Source organism: Cryptococcus depauperatus, chromosome 2, assembly GCF_001720195.1.
Source record: "Cryptococcus depauperatus CBS 7841 chromosome 2, complete sequence".
In the NCBI taxonomy this organism is placed as follows: Eukaryota; Fungi; Basidiomycota; class Tremellomycetes; order Tremellales; family Cryptococcaceae; genus Cryptococcus; species Cryptococcus depauperatus.
This window is the reverse complement of record NC_089469.1, coordinates 606,761-632,505: the sequence shown is the minus strand read 5'-3', so window position 1 is coordinate 632,505 and position 25,745 is coordinate 606,761. Positions and strand designations below refer to the sequence as shown.

The 25,745-nt window shown below is 43.6% G+C and overlaps 10 protein-coding genes across 10 annotated transcripts; 6 read left to right on the top strand and 4 right to left on the bottom strand.

Moving 5' to 3' along the window:
* Nucleotides 1-563: 563 nt before the first annotated feature.
* Nucleotides 564-2,304, top strand: L203_101489 (uncharacterized protein; the record flags this gene model as incomplete). Its single annotated transcript, XM_066210929.1, has 4 exons — nt 564-575; nt 632-715; nt 779-1,179; nt 1,233-2,304. The coding sequence occupies 4 exons, from the start codon at nt 564-566 to the stop codon at nt 2,302-2,304; spliced, it is 1,569 nt and encodes a 522-aa protein (XP_066067026.1).
* A 474-nt stretch (nt 2,305-2,778) lies between these two features.
* Nucleotides 2,779-4,528, top strand: L203_101488 (uncharacterized protein; the record flags this gene model as incomplete). The annotated part of the gene is made up of 3 exons (XM_066210928.1): nt 2,779-2,961; nt 3,012-3,897; nt 3,954-4,528. The coding sequence occupies 3 exons, from the start codon at nt 2,779-2,781 to the stop codon at nt 4,526-4,528; spliced, it is 1,644 nt and encodes a 547-aa protein (XP_066067025.1).
* A 134-nt stretch (nt 4,529-4,662) lies between these two features.
* On the bottom strand, nt 4,663-6,450 carry L203_101487 (uncharacterized protein; the record flags this gene model as incomplete). Its single annotated transcript, XM_066210927.1, has 4 exons — nt 4,663-4,758; nt 4,814-4,864; nt 4,920-4,995; nt 5,051-6,450. The coding sequence occupies 4 exons, from the start codon at nt 6,448-6,450 to the stop codon at nt 4,663-4,665; spliced, it is 1,623 nt and encodes a 540-aa protein (XP_066067024.1).
* Nucleotides 6,451-7,060: 610 nt separating this feature from the next.
* L203_101486 (uncharacterized protein) lies at nt 7,061-14,439 on the top strand (the record flags this gene model as incomplete). The annotated part of the gene is made up of 40 exons (XM_066210926.1): nt 7,061-7,114; nt 7,162-8,191; nt 8,243-8,328; nt 8,386-8,509; nt 8,564-8,755; nt 8,804-8,914; nt 8,969-9,492; nt 9,546-9,647; nt 9,696-9,730; nt 9,785-9,883; nt 9,933-10,074; nt 10,130-10,198; nt 10,255-10,384; nt 10,435-10,529; nt 10,585-10,685; nt 10,735-10,982; nt 11,047-11,189; nt 11,243-11,313; nt 11,386-11,441; nt 11,490-11,544; nt 11,596-11,739; nt 11,806-11,969; nt 12,022-12,028; nt 12,077-12,116; nt 12,170-12,187; nt 12,259-12,383; nt 12,437-12,464; nt 12,516-12,729; nt 12,784-12,961; nt 13,011-13,057; nt 13,107-13,238; nt 13,301-13,372; nt 13,427-13,480; nt 13,536-13,550; nt 13,603-13,680; nt 13,744-13,854; nt 13,902-14,012; nt 14,075-14,158; nt 14,214-14,293; nt 14,359-14,439. The coding sequence occupies 40 exons, from the start codon at nt 7,061-7,063 to the stop codon at nt 14,437-14,439; spliced, it is 5,250 nt and encodes a 1,749-aa protein (XP_066067023.1).
* A 210-nt stretch (nt 14,440-14,649) lies between these two features.
* Nucleotides 14,650-15,976, bottom strand: L203_101485 (uncharacterized protein; the record flags this gene model as incomplete). The annotated part of the gene is made up of 6 exons (XM_066210925.1): nt 14,650-14,746; nt 14,806-14,878; nt 14,942-15,045; nt 15,106-15,188; nt 15,249-15,383; nt 15,443-15,976. 6 exons carry the CDS (start codon nt 15,974-15,976, stop codon nt 14,650-14,652), a joined length of 1,026 nt encoding a protein of 341 aa, XP_066067022.1.
* A 520-nt stretch (nt 15,977-16,496) lies between these two features.
* Nucleotides 16,497-17,316, bottom strand: L203_101484 (uncharacterized protein; the record flags this gene model as incomplete). The annotated part of the gene is made up of 5 exons (XM_066210924.1): nt 16,497-16,629; nt 16,686-16,971; nt 17,019-17,100; nt 17,153-17,260; nt 17,314-17,316. 5 exons carry the CDS (start codon nt 17,314-17,316, stop codon nt 16,497-16,499), a joined length of 612 nt encoding a protein of 203 aa, XP_066067021.1.
* A 307-nt stretch (nt 17,317-17,623) lies between these two features.
* On the bottom strand, nt 17,624-18,695 carry L203_101483 (uncharacterized protein; the record flags this gene model as incomplete). Its single annotated transcript, XM_066210923.1, has 3 exons — nt 17,624-17,644; nt 17,695-17,765; nt 17,816-18,695. 3 exons carry the CDS (start codon nt 18,693-18,695, stop codon nt 17,624-17,626), a joined length of 972 nt encoding a protein of 323 aa, XP_066067020.1.
* Nucleotides 18,696-18,927: 232 nt separating this feature from the next.
* Nucleotides 18,928-19,368, top strand: L203_101482 (uncharacterized protein; the record flags this gene model as incomplete). Its single annotated transcript, XM_066210922.1, has 4 exons — nt 18,928-19,008; nt 19,063-19,162; nt 19,216-19,265; nt 19,309-19,368. 4 exons carry the CDS (start codon nt 18,928-18,930, stop codon nt 19,366-19,368), a joined length of 291 nt encoding a protein of 96 aa, XP_066067019.1.
* A 378-nt stretch (nt 19,369-19,746) lies between these two features.
* Nucleotides 19,747-23,001, top strand: L203_101481 (uncharacterized protein; the record flags this gene model as incomplete). Its single annotated transcript, XM_066210921.1, has 3 exons — nt 19,747-19,926; nt 20,005-20,233; nt 20,276-23,001. 3 exons carry the CDS (start codon nt 19,747-19,749, stop codon nt 22,999-23,001), a joined length of 3,135 nt encoding a protein of 1,044 aa, XP_066067018.1.
* A 410-nt stretch (nt 23,002-23,411) lies between these two features.
* On the top strand, nt 23,412-25,612 carry L203_101480 (uncharacterized protein; the record flags this gene model as incomplete). The annotated part of the gene is made up of 8 exons (XM_066210920.1): nt 23,412-23,663; nt 23,714-23,864; nt 23,923-24,345; nt 24,397-24,527; nt 24,576-24,929; nt 24,975-25,185; nt 25,242-25,513; nt 25,562-25,612. The coding sequence occupies 8 exons, from the start codon at nt 23,412-23,414 to the stop codon at nt 25,610-25,612; spliced, it is 1,845 nt and encodes a 614-aa protein (XP_066067017.1).
* Between the last annotated feature and the right edge of the window lie 133 nt (nt 25,613-25,745).

The window sequence follows — 25,745 nt, the reverse complement described above, 5'->3', positions numbered from 1 at the left end:
TAGACACTGTAACAGTCTTTCAGAAATGAACCATCCTTCGAAAGCCAGATCTGCATCTGCGGTCGGAACCAACATCCTGTGACGCAAGACAAACGTTGGTGCAAGCTGAAGCAAATCACTCAAGCAAGTCCTCAGCATCTTTCAGATGGATAGGAATCAATGCAGGCTTGATGTGATTGTGACTGCAGACTAGGAGGGCTGGTTTGTCGGGTCTTGCAGTGATAGGAACCCAAAGTTCCATACCAGGCCCTACTGCTGCTCCCTGTCAACTGACAGTAGCAGGCCATTTCATTATTCTGCCTGTCTCGTGTTGATTGATTGTCGTTGAATAGTGAGAGATCGATAAAACATAAAGAATTTGAGTTATTTAAGAATGATTATAATACATATGCAGGAATTTCGCTTACGTAATATTGACACTTGTCGGAGTTTTATCACTGGATGACTCTTCGTGTCAGTGCTCTTGTCTGCCAAATAATAGATTTTTCGAGAATTCCTTTTCTTCTTCCTTCATTCATCATCCACTAAAAGATTTCCTTTCAAAAGCTACCATAGCAGTCCGTATGGCTGCTCCCGTCAGTTCTGCTGCTTTACAGTCCAGCAAAGATAGCTCACACGTCACATCGCGCAGGCAGGCGTAGATCACCAAGAATGGTTAGAATTCCAGAAATTTCAAGAATTCAAGAGATACCAGGCGGCTAAAGCGACTCAGAAAGTATGTATTAATGCTTATCAGACTTAGTGCTACATTGCAACTTTCTGAGACAGTTTTGTCTAGGTCCAAGCAGCCGAATCCTCCCCTGCTCGCCTAGTCGACATATCCACCGATCTTGCGGCTGTATCCATAGGCGACTCAATAGGTTCGGCTCCTCCTGTGACCAGAGGACTACAAGATGACGAGGGCTGGGAAGGCTCATCAAAATCTATGTCCGATTCTGGTCCTGTACCTGTTCAAAAGACGGATAATGCTACAAACGACAAACCCAAAAAGGCAAAACCAGCGGGGCGGGATACGCCAGATACGCCTCTTGACGATTCGGTTCATGGATTGAACACCTCTGATAAGCTCTTAGCGCAGAGCGAGATCCAATTTAGAGCAGAATCTCAATTAAATACAAAACCGAAAGAGCCATCTGAACCCAAAAAGGCTGCGTATATACCTTGGGAAGGAGGCGTTGTGTAAGGATCAATTCACCTATAAATTCGCTTGTTCTTAAGCTAACTCAAACAAGCTACTCTTCCGATGCTCCTACACTTGATGCTAAATCTTACTTTCAAAGTTTGCGAACCCGAGGATATGGACGAAAGAGTGGTGGTCGGAACAACAAGCCTGAAGCTGGCAAAAGCAAAAGTGGCCGTCATAATCAAGAAGGTCAAGACAGTTTGGAGCATTCAACTGAATTTGGAGCAGTGCCTTCTCCTGCCGCTGCCAACGTGAGCGGCATCGCTGGGTGGGACGAGCCTACTTCTCCGTCAGGCAACAAGGATACAGTTGGATGGAGTGAACCTGAATTTTTCAACAACAATGGAGGCTGGGAAGGATCTGAGCCCATTCCTGCTTTTACTCTAGCGGCTTCAAAGAGTCGAATAGAAACGGACGCAGACGGATGGGGCGAATCTCAGCCCGCAGACAATGCGGGGGGCTGGGGCGAAATGCCCTCTGCTTCTCATCAGCCTCAACAACCCCAACAACCCGCTGCAGTTCATGGCATTAGTTCTAATCCCCTCACACCGAGCATTCACCCTGACCGTCTACGTATGCTTGGGAACGGCTCAAAAGGCGTGTTTGGTATTACCAAATCCGCTCCCATATCTGCTCCTTCATCGAGCCCTCTAGCTTCTGGAAAAAATTGGACAAGTGTAAATATGTCAAGCGATAGCGGATGGAGCTCTGGGCGCGTCAAAAGATCACATCGTGTTGCTGACTCCTCTAATGCTGAGCCGTCTGCTTTTCCACAACTTGGCTCTGTCGCTCATGCTGCTCCTTCTTCCGGGCCTGGTACATCCCGCGCCTCAAAACATCGACATCAACCCAATCAAACGAAGGCTCTGAGAGGTCTTCAAAAACCCGATACGAAGCCTCAGGACGAAGTTCCTCATCAGCAAACCACCTTCAACTCTAATCAATTCATAGATACGAAACAACGTAATAAAGGGTGGAAAAGCAAAGTTGAAAAGGCTCCTGTAACAGCCGAGCCATCCATGGTATCCGCCGGAAGCGACAACGGCTGGATCAGTACTACCGATAATGGCTGGGGCAACAGCGTGAATGTGGGCACAAGTGTAGACACTGGCGGTTGGTGAGCATGTGGCGATGTTTTCCATGTAAACGTACGAGTCACATTAATTGATTAAAGGGAAACAAAGAGCTGACTTTTTGTATTCTTAAGTCTAAAAATGACAAGTTCGTTATGTCTGTATATCTTACGTAAACAAGATTCTCTACATGTATCCCATCTATGACCCCTTTCTATTAATCGGTAACTTAATTAATGTTAAAAAAGTAAATATCCTTAAAATATTAAATTACCGTAGAAATCAATGTTACAAATACTCTTTGATATCCCTCTTTTAACAAAGGATTCAGTCAATTTGACCCAATCGATTTCCTTTCTTCCTCATTTTCAATCCTCCATCCATTCATCAAGACATAGTGTGTCATGGGGAAAATGGATGACTACGACTAGACTCGGCAGTCGCTTGTGGAGAGACTTGTACTTCTTTTGAACTCCGATCCTTTCATTGATACTTGTTCAACCCCTAGCCTAGCCTAGGTATATGTGTACGAGGGCCACTTCAAGAGCAATAGGGTTTGAACGAGTATTTGCGTATATATTGGTGAAAGGCTCGAGATCCATCCATTCTGCAGCCAAACAATCTGTGATTCGAAGCCAATCAGACCAAGTTAAAAAGGGCAAGATGGTTATGGATAAGTATGAACGATTGAGTGATGTGACCAAGGTGAGCATTGTCTGTTTTTGTCCGGCCGACGCTAAAACCCGTCTCTAAAGCTTTCGGCACATGTTACTCGGGTCTTGGGTCAGAATCCTGGAGCGATGACTCTGCAAGGAACAAATTCGTATCTCCTTCAGCCTCCCTCTAATGCACATGCTCCTCTTATATTGGTGGACACCTCCTCTCCTCATACAGCTCAGCAATACGTCGATCTTCTCATCACTCACCTTCATCATTTGGGTTTGGAAAGTGGAATTCGGGAAACTCATTTTGAAAGTTCAGCTGCCCAAGCTAGCTTGAGAAATTTTAAACAAGAGAATAGGGAGGAAGTTAAAAAGATCATTTTGGAGAAAAGGAGAGCTAATCCGAGGGAAGATGATCTAGGCCTTGTAGAGTATGGACCTGGCTCGACTTGGGTGAGCGGCTATGAAGGAAAAGGTGACAGAAAGTTGCCTACGATTGAGCATATCGTTCTCACCCATAGGCATCTCGATCACGTCGGCGCTTTGCCTGCTCTACTTAAAAAACTCAAAGAGTTTGGTTGCCCACCTCCCAAACTTTGGAAATTTGCCTCGCCTGATGAAGCTGAGCTTAATGCTTCAGAGCGTGACCGCCCTACTTCTGATGCAGCTATCTGGCAATCCCTTCCTCCGGGAACATACACTCCTCTTTCTCCGTTCCAGCCTTTCCACCCTATCCTGCCAGGTCTGATGATTTCCATCATTGATCCCCAATATCGCCATCTTCTCAAGTATGATAAAGATGGCAAAGCGAAGTGGAATGATGTTCCCGAAATTGCTAGAGTTAGCGTCAGATGCCTCAAGCTCCCAGGGCATACTGCCGACTCTGTGGGGCTAGTTATGCAAGAAGGAGAAAAGGGAGTTTTCACAGGTGATACTGTATTGGGTCATGGTACCACCCAATTTACTGACCTCTCTACCTGTAAGTCGTTGTTGAGATCCGTTTTATAATGCTTGACAGTGACTGATGTATCATAGACATGACATCCCTGCGTACTGTTCTGGCCCTTAAACCTAAAGTCCTTTATCCCGCTCATGGCTCTCATATTGCTTCTTCAGAAGCCTGTAAGGCCCACATCGAGATGTACATTTCTCACCGCCAACAACGTGAAGATGAAATCATTGCCGTTCTTAAACGCTTTTCACCTCCGCCCAATGGGGAGGGTAACAATTTAGCAGAAGCTTTGGTGGCACTGAAAAAAGAGATACATGAGAGAGAAGAAGCAGAGAATAAGACAAGGGGGCCGTTGATGCTCGACAAGCACAAGCCCTTGCCGTTACCGGATTTCGAAGAAGAGAAGAATGCTCTTAGCAAAGTCAATACGTCGAATGGAGTTGCTATGTCTGTCCTCACTCGCCTACTTTACAGGACCGAAGAAGAGCGTATACTTTTCGCAGCCGCCAAGAATGTCAATGCCCATCTAGAGAAACTTATCAAGGAAGGTAAAGTGAGAAAGGGTAAGGTCAATATGTGTAGATTAATTGGCAAAGATATTAAAGAAATTGAACAAATGGACGGATGGGAGTGGATAGTCAATCAAGAAAAGGAGTAGAATGGAAGCATAGTAAGCATTTGTGTATGCTGTTAAAAACAAATACAATGTATTCTAAAGTAATGCCCCTACAATCCACAGACAGACAGTAGCCTTGGCTGCTGAGCTATACAAGCCCCCTATTATGCTTTCTTTTAAAAATTTAATAAACTATGAAGCATCTCTGACGGTAATCCGGTAGTTGTGACCTGTTTGGCCCTCTTCAAAGATTTGAAAACATCAGGCTCAGCCTAAGAACCCATTTCAGTCATGGGCTATATAGTAGAGAGAGCCAGCACAACACACCTTATCAGCTTTGAACGCATCTTCACTTTCTTGCAGGTTGATTGGATTTTTCTATACACCTGGTCAGATGGATTTTCGCAAGAATCCTCACAATAGGTTGACTGACGGCATAAGCATTCCGCTTCTTTCTCTCAACTTCTCTCTGTTGCCGGCTCTCATTAAATTCTCTTTGCTCTGAAGTCCTGTGGGGTAAATCAGCGTTTTTGACCGTAAGCGTAAATATGCAAATCAACAAACGATAAAGCCCAGTCTCCTTCCCATCCCCACATACGACCATTCTCATTCCTACTCCTCTCTTTCTCCTGATCTTTCTTCTTGTCATCTTTTCCTTTTGCACTAGCCTGTTGGGCAAGAGTCCCAAGGGTCTGCGCCAACAGACCGCTTTTTGGAGCAGCTGCTTGGATTTTGTGTATTGAACTCACTGGGGTACCTGTGGTTGTGCCTAGTGTGTGCTTAACGGATACAGAGTTTTTGTTATGAGGGGTCTTGGTCTGAAGCGAGTCTGAATGAGATCCCTTTTTTCCCGGAGTATTTGAAATTATGTCCTCCAGCCGTGTCAAAGTTTGTGTCTTGCCTTTGGCACTGGCGGCATTTGAAGGCTCGGCGATGGATAAAACGGAGGCTTTCGAAGGTAATGATGCTTTGTTAGAATTTTGAGAGACTGGAGGCGTTTTGATTGGAAGTTTGTCTGGTGAAGACGGAATATGAGCAGGTGAAGAAGAAGGAAGCTTGATTTTGGTAGGCGAAGTTTCTTTCGATTTGAGAGGGTTTCTCTTGGATGAAGAGAGGGATTTCTCTGGGGTTGTTGGTTCATCGTCATCGTCAAGTACGACCCGTCTACTAGGTTTTTTCCTAGGTGGCGGCCTAGAGATTTGCCCCTCTTTGGGTTTTCCCTTGCTTTTATTTTTTTCCACGCCAACATCCTCTTTATCGGAAGAGTATACTTTGCCCATCTTGTTGGCTTTGCCGAGTTTCGACTTTTTCGGTGCTTCTTCAAAAACACTGCTTTCTATGTTGGTCGACATCCTCTTGTTCTTTGTTTTCAACACCAACTTGATAGATTCGGATTGAGCAGTTTCGTTATCAACCTCTGGCTTTTTAGGCCTAGCTGGAGCACCCGAGTCGTCGATAGATAGTTTAGGCTTGCTTGCATGCAATTTTTGAGAGTGCTTGTGACTATTGGAAGTCACACCAGCAGAGCCATCATCTACCACAGGATCCGGTGTACCTCTGCTTTTCTTGCCTTTGCTCTTGCGCTCAGACGTTGATGCATTGGGTCTTTCCATACCTTCTCCATTCTCATCCATCCTCTTATTTGAGATCTTTCTCTCCGGCTTGATCTTCGGCTCGACTTGCTTTACCTTTCCTGCCCTTCCTCCTCCAGCTGAGCCATCCTCCTCCTTCTTTTTCTCCTCTTGAACTGGAGGAGGAGGTGTCAGCGATGAATCGGACCACTCCCCATCATCATTTTGACTTTTGTTGCTTTTGCTCCTACTCTCATGGTCATCCTCTGGCAATAATTTTTTCGGTGAGCCTGGGGTTGAACTTGATTTGAGCCCTATCTCTGCTTCTGATCCAACAATTCTCTTGCCTAATGCCGTTCTGTGAAGCGACGAGCGAGACCCTCTTGGTGGCATAAGTGATGTTGTGGATGCAAGATAAAATAATTCCGTATATAAACAAATGAGATAGAAATTATTTTCCCACGGTTGCATTCATAATGTGGTAAATGGTGACTAACTCGCAATGCTATTTTCTCTTTCATTCTCTTCATCGACTTGTCATCTTCAAATTTCAGGCAGTGAGGGCCGTACTGGTATGCGTACTAGGAGGTAAGCAAGTCATCACCTAATGCTCTACAATACTCAGCACCTGCAACCAATACATCTACCTGGCCAAAATTTGTCTGTTCTCTGATCCCAGCGGGACCCATAATCGTGGCTCTGAGCGTGATCAATCAGCCCAGACAGTGTCTCAGAAAGCTCTGTCCACCCAGAGATTCCTCCAAATCTTCTCCTTCATGCCTACGCTTGCAGTCATTTTCATTGTCTGCAAAGTGGCAGGCTGACAAAAACTGGCTGAGGGACGTGCCTGAATTTCTCGGTCTGTAGGATGGAAATGGTCGCCACTTTTCAACTCTGTTTCGATTCCAAACAACTTTTTATCTTGCTTTTAATACTTCTTTCTATTCTTGTATTCCTTGCATCCTCGCTGACTATTTGCAAGTTGTATATCCCGCGCCTAGCCATGCTGGAAGCTTCGAGGATAGATACGTCGACGCTGCCGAAAGAGTATCTCCAGGTATGTGCCTACCTGTCAGCCTACAGGCTGATTTAGATAACCTATAGTCGTATCCGTATCCTGCGTTTGTTCTTCTTGTGCCCATATCAATACCGGTTTCGCAAGCAGCCGATAGTGATGGCTTCACGACTTTCAATGGTAATCCTCAACCCGCACAATTCACTGCAGCAAGACAAGATGCGATCCAGCCCTTTGAAGTGGTTTGGGCCAATGACAAATGGATGAATCTCACGCAGAAAAAGCCTCTGCTTGAATGCATTGATGTTTCAGCGGCGAGGGAGCTGGGTAGGTGGATTGTTGGCGTGAAAGAGGGTTCAAGCAAGCAGATTTTAGAAGGACCCAAAGCAGCAGGGGTCGATATACCCACCGGCCCAAGTATATGCCATGAAACACCACAGTTTTACGCGCCATGTCAGATACTATCGACTAAAGTGTCCAAGGCTTCTCTTGAGCTATCGACGGATCAATCTCAGCCTCCAAGAGACTTTTGGGCCGCTGAGCATCCTTATGATGATCGCTCGGTCAGTTTTGATCTCTCTTCACATGCTGGTGCCGAATCTACTGGCATCGAAGATGGACATGGTCTGCACCTGGGCTTAAGGACAGTGACAGTTGAACTCATCAATCCTGGGAAAATAACGTTGGAGATGACCAAGACAATAATGCCTGTGTTTAGAAAAACCGCTGGGGGTCTAAAAAATGAGATGAATACGCACTCATTTGCTGTTGTTACTACCACGCCAAAATCATATTTTGTCCCCAACCATCCAGCTCAAGCCACTTCTCCTACAGAATCAATAGGCTTGGCTATTAAGGAAACATCCATCGACTTGGTGCCAAACCCCAAAATGACCGCTCCTGCTCTCTTAGAAACAGCAAAGGCTACAGTTATCTCGCCTATGAAAATGCCAACTTCATTTGGCCCCCTCTCTTCGAAATCAACTGCAACTGACTGCAAGGGTTCTAGGGATAAAGGTGTCAATAGTATCAGCGTTGAATCCCTAATGGAGACTACTGATTGGACGAAAACATCCCTTGGCCACAGAGAAAAATGGCCACAGAGTTTGAAGACCATAGGTCGGTCACATTACCCATTTATGAGGATGATTGCTGAACTTTTGTGAAAAGTGGGATTAGTTCTCAATTATCCTCATCAATGTTGTCTTTGGTGGGGCAAAGAATTGACATTGATATATAATGAACCATACGCTCGGGTTGGTCGTATTTTCCGTTTTTATTATGCAAGTATTGCTTGCTGACGGAAATCCAAGGAGATACACAAGCATCCCTATATCTTTGGAATGTCTGGCGCAGTAGCTTGGTCCGAAATTTGGAGCGCGCTCGGCCCATTGTCTGAATTGGTTCTCGGAGGAACACCTGTTTATAAGGAAGACGGTACGTCTATCTCGTCCTAATTCCGTTATCGCAAATCAACAGCTTTACTTTCAGATCTCTTGCTGTTTAAACAACTCCCTCATCAAGGCGATGGTGTAATCGAAGAATATCATACTTGGATGTGGGTACCTGTCCTACAAGAAAACGGTTCGTTTGGAGGATTATGGAACGCCACAATAAGAACAACAAAGAAGGTTTTGGCCGAGAGGAGAATGGCAACTGTACGCGAGATGGGCCAAAGGACTTGTAAGGGCGAAGTTTCAAGAGATAATCGTTGAACTGACTCGATATCAGCAATTGCGAGAACAATGACAGAATTTAACGAGGCTGTGATTGACATCCTCAGAGCCAATCCAAAAGATGCACCTTTTGCTGCTTTGTACCACGTCGAACCATCGTCTGCTTGTAATTTACTCATTGAAACCTACCATTGAGCATAGCTGACATGCGCATTCATAGCAAAAGGGAAAGCCCAGGGTCCTAGCAATGCAGAGGCTACAAAGAGCGACCCAATAGAAGTTCCAGTAGATGTTACCCTTGTTGGATCGATTGGTATACCTGAACATCATCCTTCAACTCCAGAAAGTATATCATTCTCTCTGCATCATCGTTGTCGAAGTTCCGTTACTCGCTTCTCACAAGGTATCAATTCCTCTCCCGCCTTATCAATGATTTCCTCCTTGTCCAATCCGGTAACGTCTTATCTGGTACTTCCAGGCGCTACACCAGGAGAGGATGGACGTAATTCGCCAGCCTTGGGCCAATGGACCATTAGAGAGGCTCTTCATTGTCGCCGCCTTATCATGTTAGAGGACATCTCCGAATTGATCAAAGACTACCCTATCAGAACATGGGACGAACTTCCAAATGCAGCAGTGGTTGTCCCTATCAACAGTGATAATGATGAAAATATACCCAGTGCAGTTTTAGTACTGGGTTTGAATATCAGAAGGCCTTTTGATGAAGATTACGAGTCTTTCATTGTAAGTTTTTAGAAGCCAATTAAGATATCTTTATAACTAATTATGATGCCTAGAATATGTTGAAATTGCAACTAGCTTCTGGAATTGCTGCCGTTCGATCTTATGAAGCTGAAAAACAAAGATTAGACGAATTAGATGCTCTTGACCGTGCCAAGGCAGGTGCTACGCTGTCAACCATCGTCATTTACTGACACCTGTTGCAGAACCTACTATTCTCTAATGTCAGCCATGAACTTTGGTTCGTACTCTGCGTGGCTATTCGTTTACTTCACTGACTCAGACACCTTTGTAGTACTCCGCTTACTTTAATCGCTGGTCCTATTGATGATCTTATCCTGGAAACTAAAGATGGACACAAAAAAGAGATATTGCTGATAGCTCGTCGTAATCTGTACGCACATCTTCTATCAATAGGCTTGTAAAACTGAGTATCCGTCCAGTCGTCGGCTGTCGCGTTTAGTATCTACTTTAATGGATGTCAGTCGTCTTGAAGCCGGAAGACTGAAAGGCACATTCAGGCTTGTAAATTTAGGCATCATGACAGGAGATCTAGCGGCTTTATTCAAAACAGCTTTCGAGAAGGTAATGCATAATTCAGAGTGGCTCCCCTATAATGCAGACTGATCGTGAACTCTAGGCCAAGCTGAGGTATTCCATTGAAGTTGACTCGTCTCCAGAAAATATTTTTGTCGACCCGGAACACTGGGTGAGTTGAAATAATTTATACTATTAACGGTATGAGATTGACTTTTTCTTTTAAAGGAGAAGATTGTATTTAATCTCATTGGTAATTCGATGAAGTACACAATGGCAGGCTACGTGGAGGTTACTTTGCATTATGTGAACAACCAAGCAGTGTTGACCGTAGAAGACAGTGGAGTTGGGATACCTCGCAAGTGATTGACAGCTTAACAAGAGCTAGTACTAACAATTTTTCCTTAGGATCGGATATATATCTCATTGGGGAACGCTTTCATCGAGTGCCATCGGTCAGCCGATCTCATGAAGGGACAGGTATCGGCTTGGCATTGACCAAGGTATGCCATCTAAGAGGACAGGAAACGAGGCAGTCTTTGACTTTACAATATTTAGGAACTTATCAATCTCCATGGAGGTACTCTTGAGATTGAAAGTACTATTGCGGAAGAATCGGAAGATGGATCTCATGGATCCATCTTCCGTGTCAAGATTCCGTGAATCTCTTTAGACTTGTTTGGTCACAGATGACTGACAAATTACTAGTATTGGCTATGATCATTTACCTTTTGACGACATTGACCATGGGCAGATGCTCAACCTGCCAAAATCTGTATACGGACAGCATCTGGTGGATGAGGCAATGCAATGGGTACGAGATCGTGAAGGCAGTAGTGTAGTCTCGTCGGAAGAGTCTTCCTCATCAATCACGGCAGATTCTGGGCCTAGCAATAGGGCAATTGATCCCAATACTCTGTATTTCCAGAAAGACGACGTAATCATGCTCGTTGAGGGTAAGTCTCACACTACTTTTGTAATTGTTGATAGTGAGATTAAAATGATTTACAAACGTGATAGACTCCGCTGATACCAGACGCTATATGAAGTCCATTTTCAGTCAATATTGTCAAATTGTCGAAGCCTGTGACGGTCAGGAAGCGTTGGATTTGTGCTCTAAACGCCTTCCTGACCTCATAATCTCAGACATTATGATGCCAAAGGTATCTTATCAATTTTCAGACGTTTTTTATACACTGATATACTAATTCTTTAGCTTGATGGATTTGAGCTGTTGGCAGCGTTGAAAAAAACGAATGAGCTTAAGGTGGTCCCTGTAATCATGTTGTGAGTGTGATTTCAACAGATGGAATCGTCAACACCAGCGATGTCGACTTGCTGATTGACAAACTGCTATAGAACAGCTAAGGGAGCTGATGAATCAAAAGTCAGTGGCATCATGGCTGGAGCTGATGGTAGATATCTTCCTTAGAATAGTCGCTCCATACTAATGCCAGTGTAAGATTATCTCGCTAAGCCTTTCAACGCCCGCGAAATCGTTGCCCGAGCCCATATGCAGTCAGTCAAGCTCAAAGCCCCAAATAGAAACATGCGCTGATCGCAAGGTAGATTGCAATTAGGAAAGAAGAGAAGACATTTAGAAGAAGCCTTTGAAGAGCGTACAGCGGAATTAACGGCATTGGCAACATACACTCCTGTTGGTATCTTTAGATCTGATTCAAAAGGTAAAATCACATTTGCCAATCGATCCTGGTCAGTTGTTCCTTTCACAGCCATATATCTCTGTTCATAATTTTCGTTTATATCCAAATTTTGAAGGTATAAAATGTCTGGCTATCCAATGAATGAACCTGTAGGTAATTGGGTAGAAGCTATCATCGCCCCAGAGGAGCAAGATGCCATCGTGAAATTTTGGGAGAACGTTTTGACAGGTACGGCGGTCTCTCAATCTAGTGACTGGAGATACAAAAATGGGAAATGGAGTAAGCTTCTATTCCGTCTTGCAAGTGCTATCGACTGACATCAATTGTATAGTTGCGATGTAAGCCTGATATCATGTTTGCCTTTTTATCTACTCATGATTGCATAGGACAATTATTCGTTTGGATTTGGTACAAAGTGGACTGAAAGTTGGTGTATTCAGTAATCTTCTTCGTCCAGAAACTAACTAGAGTCAACACAGGGCTTGCTTGGCTGTATCGTAAGTGTTTTCAATTCAGGCTGGTTCAGGTATATAAACGACCATGGATATTGACAAATTATCTAAACAAGACCGACATCACAGAAAGAAAGCTTCATGAAGAATCGCAGCTTCGACAGGTGGCCGAAGCTGAACAGAGGAGGCTCCATGCCGAAGAAGCTAAACGGCAACAGGAGTTGCTTATCGACGTCACTTCGTAAGCCGTTTACCTATCAGCAACCAGAAAACCCATTTAATTCCATTTGCTAGGCATGAAATTCGCAACCCAATCAGCAGTGTTATGCAAATGAGTACTTTGAGTGAACGGTTGAGTTTAGACTAACATAAGCCTCTTCACTGTTCGTCCCTTGTCAAGACCAACCTTTTGTCATTGCAAGAACAGCTGCATCTGGCTATCGAAAATCGAACACCTTTTGTTCCCACTCATCAGCTGATGAATAATATTAACGAAGACCTAGAAGCTTTAGAAAGTATATATCAGTGTGGACTGACCCAAGAAAGGATCAGCAATGATGTGCTCTCTCTTGGAAGAATTCAGCTTGGTGGGTTTAGTCTCATCTCTCTTCCTGCTCTAAACTCTAATACTACGGTTCTAGATATGCTCCAGATGTTTGATGTTGAATTTGACATAAAAAAAGAAGCACACAATATCCTCTCAGTTTTTCAAAATGAGGCTAGGATGAAACGCATCACGCTCTCCTTTACTGCTGGCGAAAGCCATGATATTCTTGGCTTGAAGAGTTTGAAGACAGATCTTGTCAGGTTGAATCAGATGTGAGTATGAAGTCAACTTTACGTCAAATGAGTCTGAATTTCGCCGCAGCACAACCAATTTACTGTCCAACGCTATCCGCTTCACATCAACTAGTCGTAAGTATCAATGCCATACTGAAGAGCATCACTCATATCCATCTCATAGCTATCCGTCGTATTAATATCCGCTCAGAAATAAGTTTTAATCCTCCAAAAGAGGGTCAGACATTTATGTCACAAAAACCTGTTCCACCAAAAGAGTTAAAAGATGATATGGTTGTCTATCTCTTTTTGGAGGGTAAGTACAAATCAGCCATTCAAGCCAAGAGTCAATAAAGTAACTGCTGATACATATGGCAGTGGCGGACACGGGACCGGGCTTATCACCTGATGAGGTTCAAAAGTTGTTCCATAGGTTTTCCCAGGTATCGCGTAAGAATTCATCCGTAAAAAAATTATTTACGTCTGATTAAACATATTGTGTAGCAAAAACTCATACCATATTCGGAGGCTCGGGTTTGGGATTGTTCGTTTGTCGAAGTGAGTTCTTCTCAAATTATGTGAGACGGAATTTGAATATTAAATTGTCCTGTAGAGCTTTCTGAATTAAGTATGTCCATAATTGCCCTACTGCAATGGGTGTCTCTGCTGACCTGCTTCAGTGGGTGGAGGTATAGATGTGGTTAGTGAGAAGGGTAAAGGAAGCATCTTTCGCTTTTACGTCAAAGCCAAGACCTGTCGTACTTCAAAAACATCAGCAAAAGATTTGCACTCTCTGACAAAGGTCCAACATAATTATCCAGCAAGATATTTCGGTATGACAAGAAAGCCACATGTCCTGATAGTGGAAGATAATCTGATTAACCAAACTGTTCTTGCAAGACAATTGAAGCACTGCAATCTAACTTGCGATGGTCAGTGTGCTCAACTCTTGTTGAATGTCGGTCTCATGGGAAGTTAGTTGCGAGTGACGGCTTGGAAGCCTTAGAAAAAATTAGAAAGGCTTCGTCAATAGGAGTGGATTCGGATGGACAGTCTTTTGATTGTGTTCTGATGGATTTAGAGATGCCTGGTGAGCCAGCGATACATTTGTACCGAACTTCATTTCGTAGTGGCTGATCGTGGTGTCAAAAGTGATGGACGGGTTGACAGCTGTAAAACATATTAGAGAAGAGGAAGGGACTGGAAAGTTGAAGAAGAATCTAGTCATTGCATTAAGTGACTATGGCTCAGCTCAATTGATTGTTGTTAGTGCTAACACAGACAATTTTAGCTGGAAATGCAAGGCAGGGCCAGATTGATCAAGCACGCGCGAGTGGGATGGATGAAGTCATCATCAAGCCTTATCGTCTAGTATGTCATCATTCGTCACCCCTCCACTTGGTCATCAGACACTAATTATTTTATTCTACCTTAAGGACGATTTGTTACAAAAGATCGAATTAATGATGAAAGTTCGGGTTGATGAAGAAAACGCCGTTATCAATAAAGAGGACTAGCAAGTAATCGGAATAGAGGAAGGATAGCCCAGGGTTGAACAAAAGAGGATTTGAGATACCACATGCTAATTGATAGGCATTGTGTCGCAACGCTTTGTTGTACCATCAAACATCACTGCCTCCATCTAAGCTTTATATAATGTTTATACAGATTAATGTATGCGATACATTTCGGCATGCCATGTTTATGGAACGTTCCGAATAAATGGGTCATAAAACTTCTACCCATCCAAGGTTGACCCATCGTTCTATGAGACTATATCTCACTAGATGCGTCGTCCCTTTTGCTAAAGTAGCCTGATCTCCACTAGGTGCATCATAACCATATCAGCCATAAAGCAGGCTTCGTTTTTTCAAAGTACGCACCTCTCAAGAATAATCTCACCACAGTCTTGTCTTACATATATCAGCACCGGCGTCTGTTTATTAGGTTTTACGACTTGAGCAAATTAGTCACAAGCATTCGTCAAACATCTCTCTTGAAAGCAGAAGCGATACCCACTCATTGATAATCCATCACCATATGCCTCATCCAGTCGCCTGAAAGTCTCTGGTAAACTATCAAGAACAGAGTGTTGAAAGTGAGTATGAAGCAATTCTGTATATCTGAATCATTGAACCATCAAAACTGGTTCACAGAAGGCAAGAGTGGTAGCGCGGGCTCACCTTTGTGCATGAGACAGTTCAGCGCCCGACAAGAGATTATGCATTTCCGGTGATAATGTAATATGATATGCGTATCTCTCAATCTATACCAAACAGTCTATTCAGTCCAATCAAGATAACAACATGAGAGCAGATGAACGGACCTTGTGTAATCTTACCCTCAGATATGATCGTACTAGATACTTTACTCTCTCCAGTTCTGTTTGGACGAGCACAAGTTTAAAATGTTCTTCTTCTGATGTCTGTGGATCCGAACGAAGGGCGGTCACCATCTTTTGCTAGCAAACCAAAACCATTAGCATCGATTTGGTTTCAGGTTGTCAATGAACCAACATACCTGTTGTTCAAGCTTGTCTAAAACAGTATCCATCAACTCTCCTTCCCACTGCATGATATCCACCGTCCCTCTCTCCTTCGTCCATGCCATTCCTAATCGTCTTGCATCATCTATATCCTCCAACCCCATCTCTTCATCAATGTGCTCCCAGTCCATACCAGAATTATCTTCAGCGTTGCGCTGTTCTTCGCCCAGATTGCCTAACATGTCCGACATGCCAAATCGCGAAGGTAGGTTAGAAGATGAAGCGAAAGCATAAGGATCAGCTATGTCTGTTTGCTGAGTAGACTCGAAAGACAATCCATCTGTTGTGCTAGGCTCTCCCAGGTCTCCCTGTCTATACTCGCTTGCTAACCTTTTTACGCCTCTCTTATGCGTACTTGAGGATGAATGCTGTAATTGGGTGTTGGGGATTGTAGGAGATGCAATAGAACGCAACCGTCCCAGGAAAGAATCTGAAGGCGTTGTCGAGGGGTTCCGGGACGGGCGAGAGTTGCGTGAGGGCGAATCATCTGTGTCAGAGAAGAATGCCATATCTGTTACGAAACAAACGCAAATGTAGAAGAAAAAGAAAAAAGCCGCGACAAGAAAAGTCAATATACTTATATGTCGTGACTTATAATTAATTTATGCGTCACTTTTATAAGATGAAAGTATTTTATGTTTATCTTTCAAGATCACAATTATTATAAACAATTATAATAGCAATGCTAAAACAGATGAAAGAACAGGCTTCTCTCAAGAATCTGAGAGTTATAACCAATCTTAAGCATATACTGGCGTAAGGCAGACGACCTATGAATACTTTTTTATCATACCTATGATTATGTCGTTGACGCATTAGAGACCTCAATATGAATGATACAAATCATCCCGTCTCTAGCGACGCCAGATAGTTCAGCATATATTAGAAATGCGCTTCGTATATGTTGACAGTTCTTGACCGAGAGGTGATTGTAGATGTTACATACAACTGATTAAACCTTGCAAGGTCCACCTTGTAATGCTTATAATCTTAGTCCTCGCACATGCCTTACTGGGTATCTTGAAGATATTATAACTGTTTCTTTGGATTGACAGTCTTTTGGGCCAAAGTATTCCCAGCATGCTCTCGAATAGTGGCCCAAGGATTCTGCTGGAACGCCGGGTGTTGCATCACGGCTGGTATTCTCTTTGCACCTTCTTGTCTGTGTTTGCCATCAGCAAGATGGCATACTGTGCTTAAGAAAGAATGTACACATACATGATTTCTCTTCTCTTTTTTTCTCCCAATGTCCTGCCTTTTCCCTCTCCAATCTTTTGCTTCTCCTTTTGTCTTTCCAGCACTCTTCTTCTTTTCTCTTCCATCTCTTCCTTCTTTGTCTTTAATTCTGTATCGTTTTTGCCGTCAACCTTTGGAAAGTTCTCCACAAGCACACCCTCTAATGCAGTCTCGAGGGAACTTAAACCATTGGCAATGTTTCGAGCCTTACGCTTCTGACGACGAAGATGGGATTTAGAAGGGACAAAGTATGGATGGGGAGCTTTACCTTCAACGTCACATCAGTCCTAACAACTGCTTTTACCAAGTACAAACCAGAGATCAGAGAGGAAGGTTGGGGAGGGAGTTTTAACACCCTTTTGGTTTTGACGTGGCTTTCTACCGGTAATGAATGTTGCTATGACACAGAGTTAGTCATAGACAGCACTTATAAATAGAATTCGTCTCACAGGAGTCTCAAGGACGAGTGGTTCTGGCTGGGTCTGACACTCAGATTGAGATTTTACGAGCGCAACGGCAGAAGCGTGTCGACGAATTTTGGCTCGGCCAACTCGAGGCTTTTTGGCTGTGATTCAGTAGAGTATATCCCATGCAAGGCAGGCTGGCTTACCATGTCTTTGCAGTAACCTGGCGCTTCCGAAAAACAAATTGACAAGCAAAAAATAAATTTGAATGAAAAAACGTTTTAACAGGAGCAATTCTCAAGTGGAGGTGGAGGCTCATAATTACATAAAAATTCCACTATTGCAATAGATGTTCCATTACCTCCCATGGAAAAAATTCATTATTGTAATAATATGAAATTTCAGATAGATATTTACAATATGATGCTGTCGTCCATAGGCATCTATAGGTATACGAATAGTGGCAGCGGACAATGTGTAAATCATACATCAATATATATAGAAATGAGACATTGTCTAACGCTTGACCCAAGTATACTGTCGAAAAGAGAATTAGCAAAGCAAGGACAGGAAGCGGATTGACTTACGCCTTTCCTGGCCTTGGCCTTGTTGGTCTTTTTCCTCTCAACAACTCTTGTATCTCTCATTAGAGCGCCATCTAAAATGTCTCAATATTGATCCACAAAGTATTGGAGAAACAAAACTAACCAGCTCTCAACACATTCGTAACGTCATCTCTAATGACGGACAAGGCCCTTGCAACGCCCATAGCAACAGCGTCAGCTTGACCAGAGATACCACCACCTCTTGCAAATGCAAAGATATTATAAGCGCCTAAAAGACCTGTCAGACGAAGCGGCCGAAGCACAGTCTCTCGGTCAATAAGACGATGAAAGTAAATTGACAGAGGAACATGATTTATCAAAACCTCAGAAGTGGGAAGTGGAGCTTTAGCAGACGTTGAAGCAGAGTCGAGAAGAGGACGAGCTGAAAGTGAAGGGATCATCCAAACTCGTGCACTAGAGGTCTTTTTCCTTCCCATTCCATAGGACCTCCCAAATTCGTCGACTTTTCGCTTCTCCTTTTTCTGTTTCATGATTTTCTCTCCATCGGCACTCGTCTCGGCCCTCTCATATTGCTCCAGAGCTGAATTGATCTTGGCGGCTAATTCTGGATAACCAGAGAGTTCACTGACATGACGAAGGTTATGAAGCTCACTGAGAAGATCCATCACTTGGCGAAGCGCAGAAGTTTTCAGCTTGAACCGAAACATGACAGAGAGTTGTTGAGGAGAAACCCATGAAGCGCGAGGCGGCGTAATATGGGGGAGATCCGTAGGCAAAGGGTAAATGTGAGCCTTTCTCAACACTGAGGTTGTCTCTTTGATTGTCAAAGAGAGTGATTCTAATGCTTCATGAAATTGGGGACGACCAGTAAAAAACTGGGGAGACGCGGGACGAAAGTTGCGAGGCGGGGTAATATAGTCATTTGCAGGAGGCGTATAAGGAGAGATTGTAGCATAGGATCGAGTAGCTCTTGTTGCAATTGACCTTAATGAGCGAAAGGAACGAGCTGAAGAGATAGCCATGATTTTTTTTATATTTCGAAAGTTCAACTTGCAATAACTTGATGAAATAAAAGTCAAAGACTGATAAGCTAGCTAACTCTAAAAATGACACGTCATCATTCAAAGATAGACTCTATTAATTTGATAAGAAATGGTTGTTTTCTTTATCCATTGTCACATTTTGAATTCGGCTTTTATTCGATCTTTAATTGAATCGGCTAAAATTGTTTTATACGTCTAGCCATCATCCAAAATGGAGGCTGCTGAATCCGCTCCTGAAATCCAAAAGCAGATGGAAGAGAAGCTACGCTCGAATCTCAAAATAGAGTATTTGGCGGGTTCTGCGGTCACATCACAATTCTATATGTATGACTAACTCTATTTCTAGGAATTCACTGATACCTCTGGAAATTGTGGATCATCTTTTGCTGTCACCATTGTATCTCCAAACTTCGCCAAAATGTTGACTCTACAGCGGCATAAACTTGGTTGGTACTCTGTGGATTCGCCTCAAAGCTACTCATCAAACCTGACGCCTTAGTGAACCAAATATTAAAAGACGAAATACCTCAGTTGCATGCCTTTTCGCAGGTCAGTACTTTGATCTTGTTGCCCATAGCTGAGATGTCTTTAGAAAACGTTACTTCCTGAGCAATGGGAGAAAGAAAAATCCAAACGAGAATACTGGCAGTGAAGCTTGTGTAAATGTCAGTGCTCGCCAATAGACCACCAGATTGAGCATAGAATGTATATGTATTATAGATCATGATATAATTTAGCTGAACTATCTTGTAAAATATTGTTAAAGGAAATTTGATTCCGTGACTGACGATTTGGATTGGCCAAGAAAAAACATTGTGGAAATCGCTAAAATATTCTTTCCTTTTAACTTTATTTTTCTCATTCAAAGAGTAACATGGAACTGCTTCATTCAAATTTTCATTGATCTTGTAACCTCAGCTACGAGCAACAAACGTCCCTTTGGCCGAAGCTCTCCCGGAGGGACGTTGCCACCTCACCGTCCTGACCACGCTACTCGTCTTTAATACGCTCAATCTGGGAGATTATCAAGATGGTGCTTATTAACGATAAAAAGTATGCTTGCGAAAAGTGTATCAAAGGCCATCGAGTATCTTCTTGTACTCATACCGATCGACCCTTGTATGAAGTAAAGAAAAAGGGAAGACCTACCACTCAATGCAAGTATTGCAAGGAGAAGAGGAAGACGGCCGGTTCGAGCGTACATACAAAGGTGAGTACTGTACTCATTCTTCGAATGGCGCAAAACTCAGTCTCTTTGCGAGCGCATGCTTGCTGATGGTGAAAAAAGTGTATGTGTGGCAGCGAAAATCCTAAAGTATGCGATGTTGTGTTGCCCTTTGAATTTGAAGGTCAAACGTCAAGATCATCTCCGGAAATGGAGACAAAAAAGGGCCAGCCTGGTTCCCGTGCTACATTCCCTAATGGGTTGAAAGATGTTCATGAGCTGGCTGCGGCAGCTAGTGCGTTGCAAGGTCTGGGTGATGACGACCAAGTGGTAAAGGCTGCAGAGAGAACAGGTGTGTAACGTTTGTGATTGAGAATGGCCTGACATGGAACAGTACAAGCTTTGCTGAACCCTTGTAAATGTGAGCTGGGAGAACCATGCTCTTGTTGCGAGCCAAGACGGAAGAGTCAAAGCAAACACAACGGGTCGTTAGATTCAAACAAGTCCGCGATGCACCTACCAGCAGCTTTTGAGTCTCCTGCTGGAGGTTGTAGTGGATCGCCACCTCATCCAGATCTTCCTTTCAAGCTCTCTTCTTCGTCCTCTCTCAATTCCGAAAATATTCCTCGCAATACCCACAGTATATCACATTTGCACAAAGCCAGGCTATTCTCTCCGTATTCGGTTGATACACGGCATAGACGCGAATCTCCTGTCAGCGCGGGGCTGAGAACACCTGGATGGGTTAGTCCACGCTCAGTCCGCCCTCCCCCAAATAAGATAAAACCCCTCACAGATATGCGTACACTCATGTGTGCAGCCGTCAACAAAGACGGCTCACTCGCATCAGAAATTCCTCGCTCTGCTGTCGGTCTACCGGGGATTGAATCCTTTGATATAGGGGCCAATAATGATGGCAGCCACACAGAAAGAAAAACAGGTTCAAATATGCCCTTGTCATTCCCTACCTCAGAAGATGTGCTGATAGGCGCGTGTATGTGTGGCGACGATTGTGCTTGTTCCGGATGCGCTACTCATGATCATGCTGGTCTAGCCTCTGGTGACCACTCATATGATGACATATGTGGAGATAGTTGCAAGAGTCATCACGACTGTGCACATTCTATCCCTATCCCATCGGGTGTGCAATCCATTGCCCAGCTTATTTGCATGGCTGCTGCACAGGTCCCACAGCCACCTTTTCAACATCTTAACTCGTTCAATCCACATGATACTCGAATCCTCCCTCCTGCCGCCTCATTGAGCGAAGAGGCAGCTCATTCAATGGGACTTACGCCGCTGAAACCACTGGAATGTTGTGGTAGTAAATGTAGATGTGCTCCTGGGGAATGTGTTTGTGACAAGCATCACTGTGGATGTTGTGGAGAATGTAAATGTGCAGGAAGGGATGAAGATGGCGATACTAAGATGCAAGACCATGATGGTAATCAGATGGGTGTGGTGGCCGGATCGTATTGCGAAGGTAGCCAAGACAAGGAAACAGAACATTCTCTTTCTGCCATTACAGATGTTTCAATATTTTCTAGTCAACAGCAGACCATCGCACCTCATCATCCTAATACTGCAACAATGTCTAATATTGAATACTATCCCGCCTTTTATCCAGCTTTAACTAATTTTACGCAGCCTATCAATTCCGCAGTCCAACATGAAGCGTCACAGCTTGCCGCTATCGCCCAACCTGCAGCTTCAACGAATAGTGTACTTTCTGATGCCATGAAATCTGGTGAAAAAATGAAGCATCCAATAAAACCAGGGCGTCCTGTTCTTCCAAAACGAGCTTCAGATACGCGTCTCTCAAAAGGTAAAGATGCAAAACCAAATACATTGGACAGATCTGGCAGTTTGTCTGGTGATAATATGGCTCGAGGCCGCGTTAAGGACGATAGAAGCATGAGAATATCGTATTCTCTACTTCAATCAAGGACATCTGCTCAGTCGCGTCAAAGCGATTCCATCTATGACCTCCCACCTTCGGTATTCACTGATACATCTTCGAATGCGTCCAGTGATTCTAGGCCCTCTATGGGCCATGACGACTCTGATATGTTATCCTTTATCCAGCAACAATGGTTAGCAGATGGTAGTATGCCTCATTGCGAGGACGAGAATTTAGCTAGAAACATGCCTATCTCTGTTAATACTGAGCTATGGGCATTCCCTCCTCAGAATAAGAACGAAGATGGTGCAACAGAAGAAAGACAGGGGCGGACAATGATGGAAGATTTCATTTTAGATGACTTTTTGAAGACTATAAGTAGTCAACTGGAACAAGGACAACCCGCACAACCTCATCAACAGCCAGGCTTATCACTTGTTTCATCTCAATCTGCGCAACACAGTAGCGGGCGAGATTTTGAGATTAATCTCGCAGACATGTTTCTCAATCCAAATTACCCAACTAGCTCTCAGTCTGTATCCCAAAATCAACCCTTCTCGGTAGCAGAAATAACGGAATCATCAGTCTTAACAGACGCAGTTTATGCCAGATCTCGAAATGCTATCGAGGAGAATCTTGGTTTTCTACCATCCTCACCTGTATATACAGATAAAGGTCAGGAAAGGATCCACATGTCTACACAATTTCAAGTTGAGAAGAACAGACAGGGGGATAGTCACGAAGATGATATAATTGATCTATCAAAACCTCTTGATGCGAAAGCGCTGGAGAAAATCATGACGGCCTTGCAGAAACAAGGACAAATGCCATCTCCCACCCCAAATCAATCAGCTCCCTCACAATCACAATTACCACTAGAGCTTCCACAACCTCAACAGTTACAACGTTCTAGACTATTCTATCAGCAAAATCTCAATGAAAAACAACCTCTAGCTCCTCAATCACCAGTCGCAACTGATGTCATTGCCAAGGAACTTGACGATATGTTTAACCAATTTGTCACTTTGGATGGAGCCGATCCCAACGGGATAGGAGACAATTACGCAGGGGTGACAGAAGATGAGCCTTTGTCGGGTGGGATTACGCCTGGGATGGGACTAAGACCGGATACAAATGGGACAGAAGCGCAAGAGACTTGGGTAGGGCTGGGCTTTGCAGGGAATCTTGGGTGGGATCAGCCACAAATATGGGAAAACTAACGATTGAATCTCTTATTCTTCTATATATGGTTTCTAGGAGCAGCACAATGTCTTGGGCAGTACAACTTGTTGTAGTCATTTACTTTTATGCTTTAAAGATGGTAGAGTGTTGGGCGGTAGACTATGAGATGTGTTGAGACAATACTTTTTTTATACTGCATGCCATGCATGAATTGATAACTTTTTGTTATTGATCGTTTCTAAAAAATAATTACAATTGTAGTCTCAGCTCCAATTGTAAACAAACCCAATTATGAGTAAAATGTCCGAATATATATATTCTGCCCAGGGCAATTTTGGGCTCTAAATGAAATCAGGCTCATCCCTTTACTAACAACTTATTTCCTATAACTTTTGATTTTGAATCTCTTTCTCTTGTTTATATCCCGGAAAAAGCTGAATTTCCCAACATGTCGGCTCTCTTAGCAGGATATGGATCATCGGGTGATGATTCGCCTTCCGCCTCGGCTCCCTCAACCCTTCCAGTACTAGGTGGAAACTTTGAAGGAAACGAACCAGCAGAAGAAGATGAAGATGATGAAAAAATGGCATTAGAAGCAAAAAAAGATGCTTTCGGGCTGTCCGCTGTGGCTCAAGTGGAGACTAGAGGCCATAGGGATCAAAAGACGGTCGTGTTGGCTACCCCAGAGGTACTTATAGAAGTAAAGACGTATTTCCATCTTCCGACAGATAACAAGCTCACATTCATTAGGATCCTAATGGCGTTGGAGGAGCTATCATAACAAGGCCGACAGACAAGGTCATGAATGTCAATCTAACTTATGAAGAGATGAATCGACCTGTTGCTGGACCAGAAAATCCTTTTGACCACAGAAAAAACAAGGGAATGAATACTTTATCAGGTACGCCAATCATTGAAAGTGAAGCTTTGAGAAGAGCTAAGTGATTTTTCTACGTTAGGACATGTTGAAGAACAATCTATGGACGATTATTCATTCCTTGTGGCTCAGCGCACTTTTGATGTGTATGGCTATACTCTCAACCCTTCCCTTGAGTCATCCAACACTCAACCTTACATTGGATCTGTCAACAACGCCCATTCTAACGGATACAATTCGATTGAAAACGTACGCCCTACCAGATCGCAAAAGAAAGAGACAAAGAGAAAGCGTGGGGGTAAAGGAGATGCGGGGATTGTGGATGGTGACGATGCTTATATGGGCCCATGGGCAGATTGGCAGAAAGACAAAGAAGAAGAGCCGGTTTTCGAGGAAGAGTATGAAAATGAAGAATGGAGAGAGGAAAAGAGACGAAGAGAGGAGGCGACAGCGGCAGCCAAAGAAAAAATGAAAACTGCTATGGAAGAAAAGAGCATCTTTCATGGTATGCTTTCATGCACCCTCGTTGCATTTGACTCGCTAACTTCAGTATTAGGCAAGGATTTGTATGATTACGCCGGTCGAACTTATATGCATATTCCCACAGACACCGACGTCAAACTCAATCCTTCAGATGATGCGCCTCCACCCAACGCTTATGTTCCCGAACGATGTATACATACTTGGGTAGGCCACTCGCCTTGTTCGGTCATCACAAAGCTAACATGTCATTAGACGGGTCACAACAAGGCCGTTTCCGCTATTCGATTGTTCCCTCGGAGTGGTCATCTACTCCTCTCTGCTAGTATGGATACCAAGGTAAAACTTTGGGATATTTATCATGAAGGAAATTGCCTCCGTACCTTTCTCGGTCACTCACAAGCTATCAAAGATATTGCTTTCAATAATAGCGGTGACAAGTTCCTTTCTGCTTCATATGACAAACATATCAAACTTTGGGACACAGAGACGGGCAAGTGTATACAGGCCTTTACCAATGGCAAAATCCCAAATGTTGTCAAATTTAATCCAGATGGCGACAAGCAGCATATCTTTTTGGCTGGTATGCAAGACAAAAAGATTATTCAAGTACGTACAAAACATCACTTGCGAGCTCGTTTGATGTCCTTGTAGTATGATCTCCGAGAACGTGAGATTGTCCAAACTTATGATCAACATCTCGGTCCTGTCAACACTATAACATTTGTCGATGAGAACCGCCGATTTGTGACTACCTCTGATGACAAGACGATCCGAGGCTGGGATTACGATATCCCTGTGGTGATCAAATATATTGCTGAACCGTATATGCATTCAATGCCGGCAGTTGCTCTGCATCCGAGCAGTAAGTGGACCTATGCTCTTACATGTCTGTATATGAATGATTGATGGCCAATTTAGAAAAATACTTTGCGTGTCAATCCCTCGATAATCAAATCCTCATCTACTCTGCCGATGGCTCTTTCAGACAAAACAGAAAAAAGCGCTTTGCTGGTCATGCTGTTGCCGGTTATGCTTGTAATGTCGGGTTTTCGCCAGACGGCAAATACATTTCGTCTGGTACAGGTGGCGGAGAAGTTGTCTTTTGGGATTGGAAAAGTGGAAAGATTACAAAAAGGCTGAAAGCACATAATCAAGTTGTGATTGATCACGCGTGGCTGCCCAACGAACATGTGAGTAGGCTTGATACTGGTCATCGATGACGTTGACAAGGGTGTCAGTCCAAGCTTGTGACTGCTTCTTGGGACGGATTAATCAAGTTGTGGACCTAGAAGCTATTGGACTGGCGAATAAGAGACTGTCCCTCAAAGCATGTAATTTTTGGCACACAACTATTTTTACATTCAGAGACAAATAGGAATACAAGTTAATTCACATTATACAGGCCCCATTCCATTGCGGAGG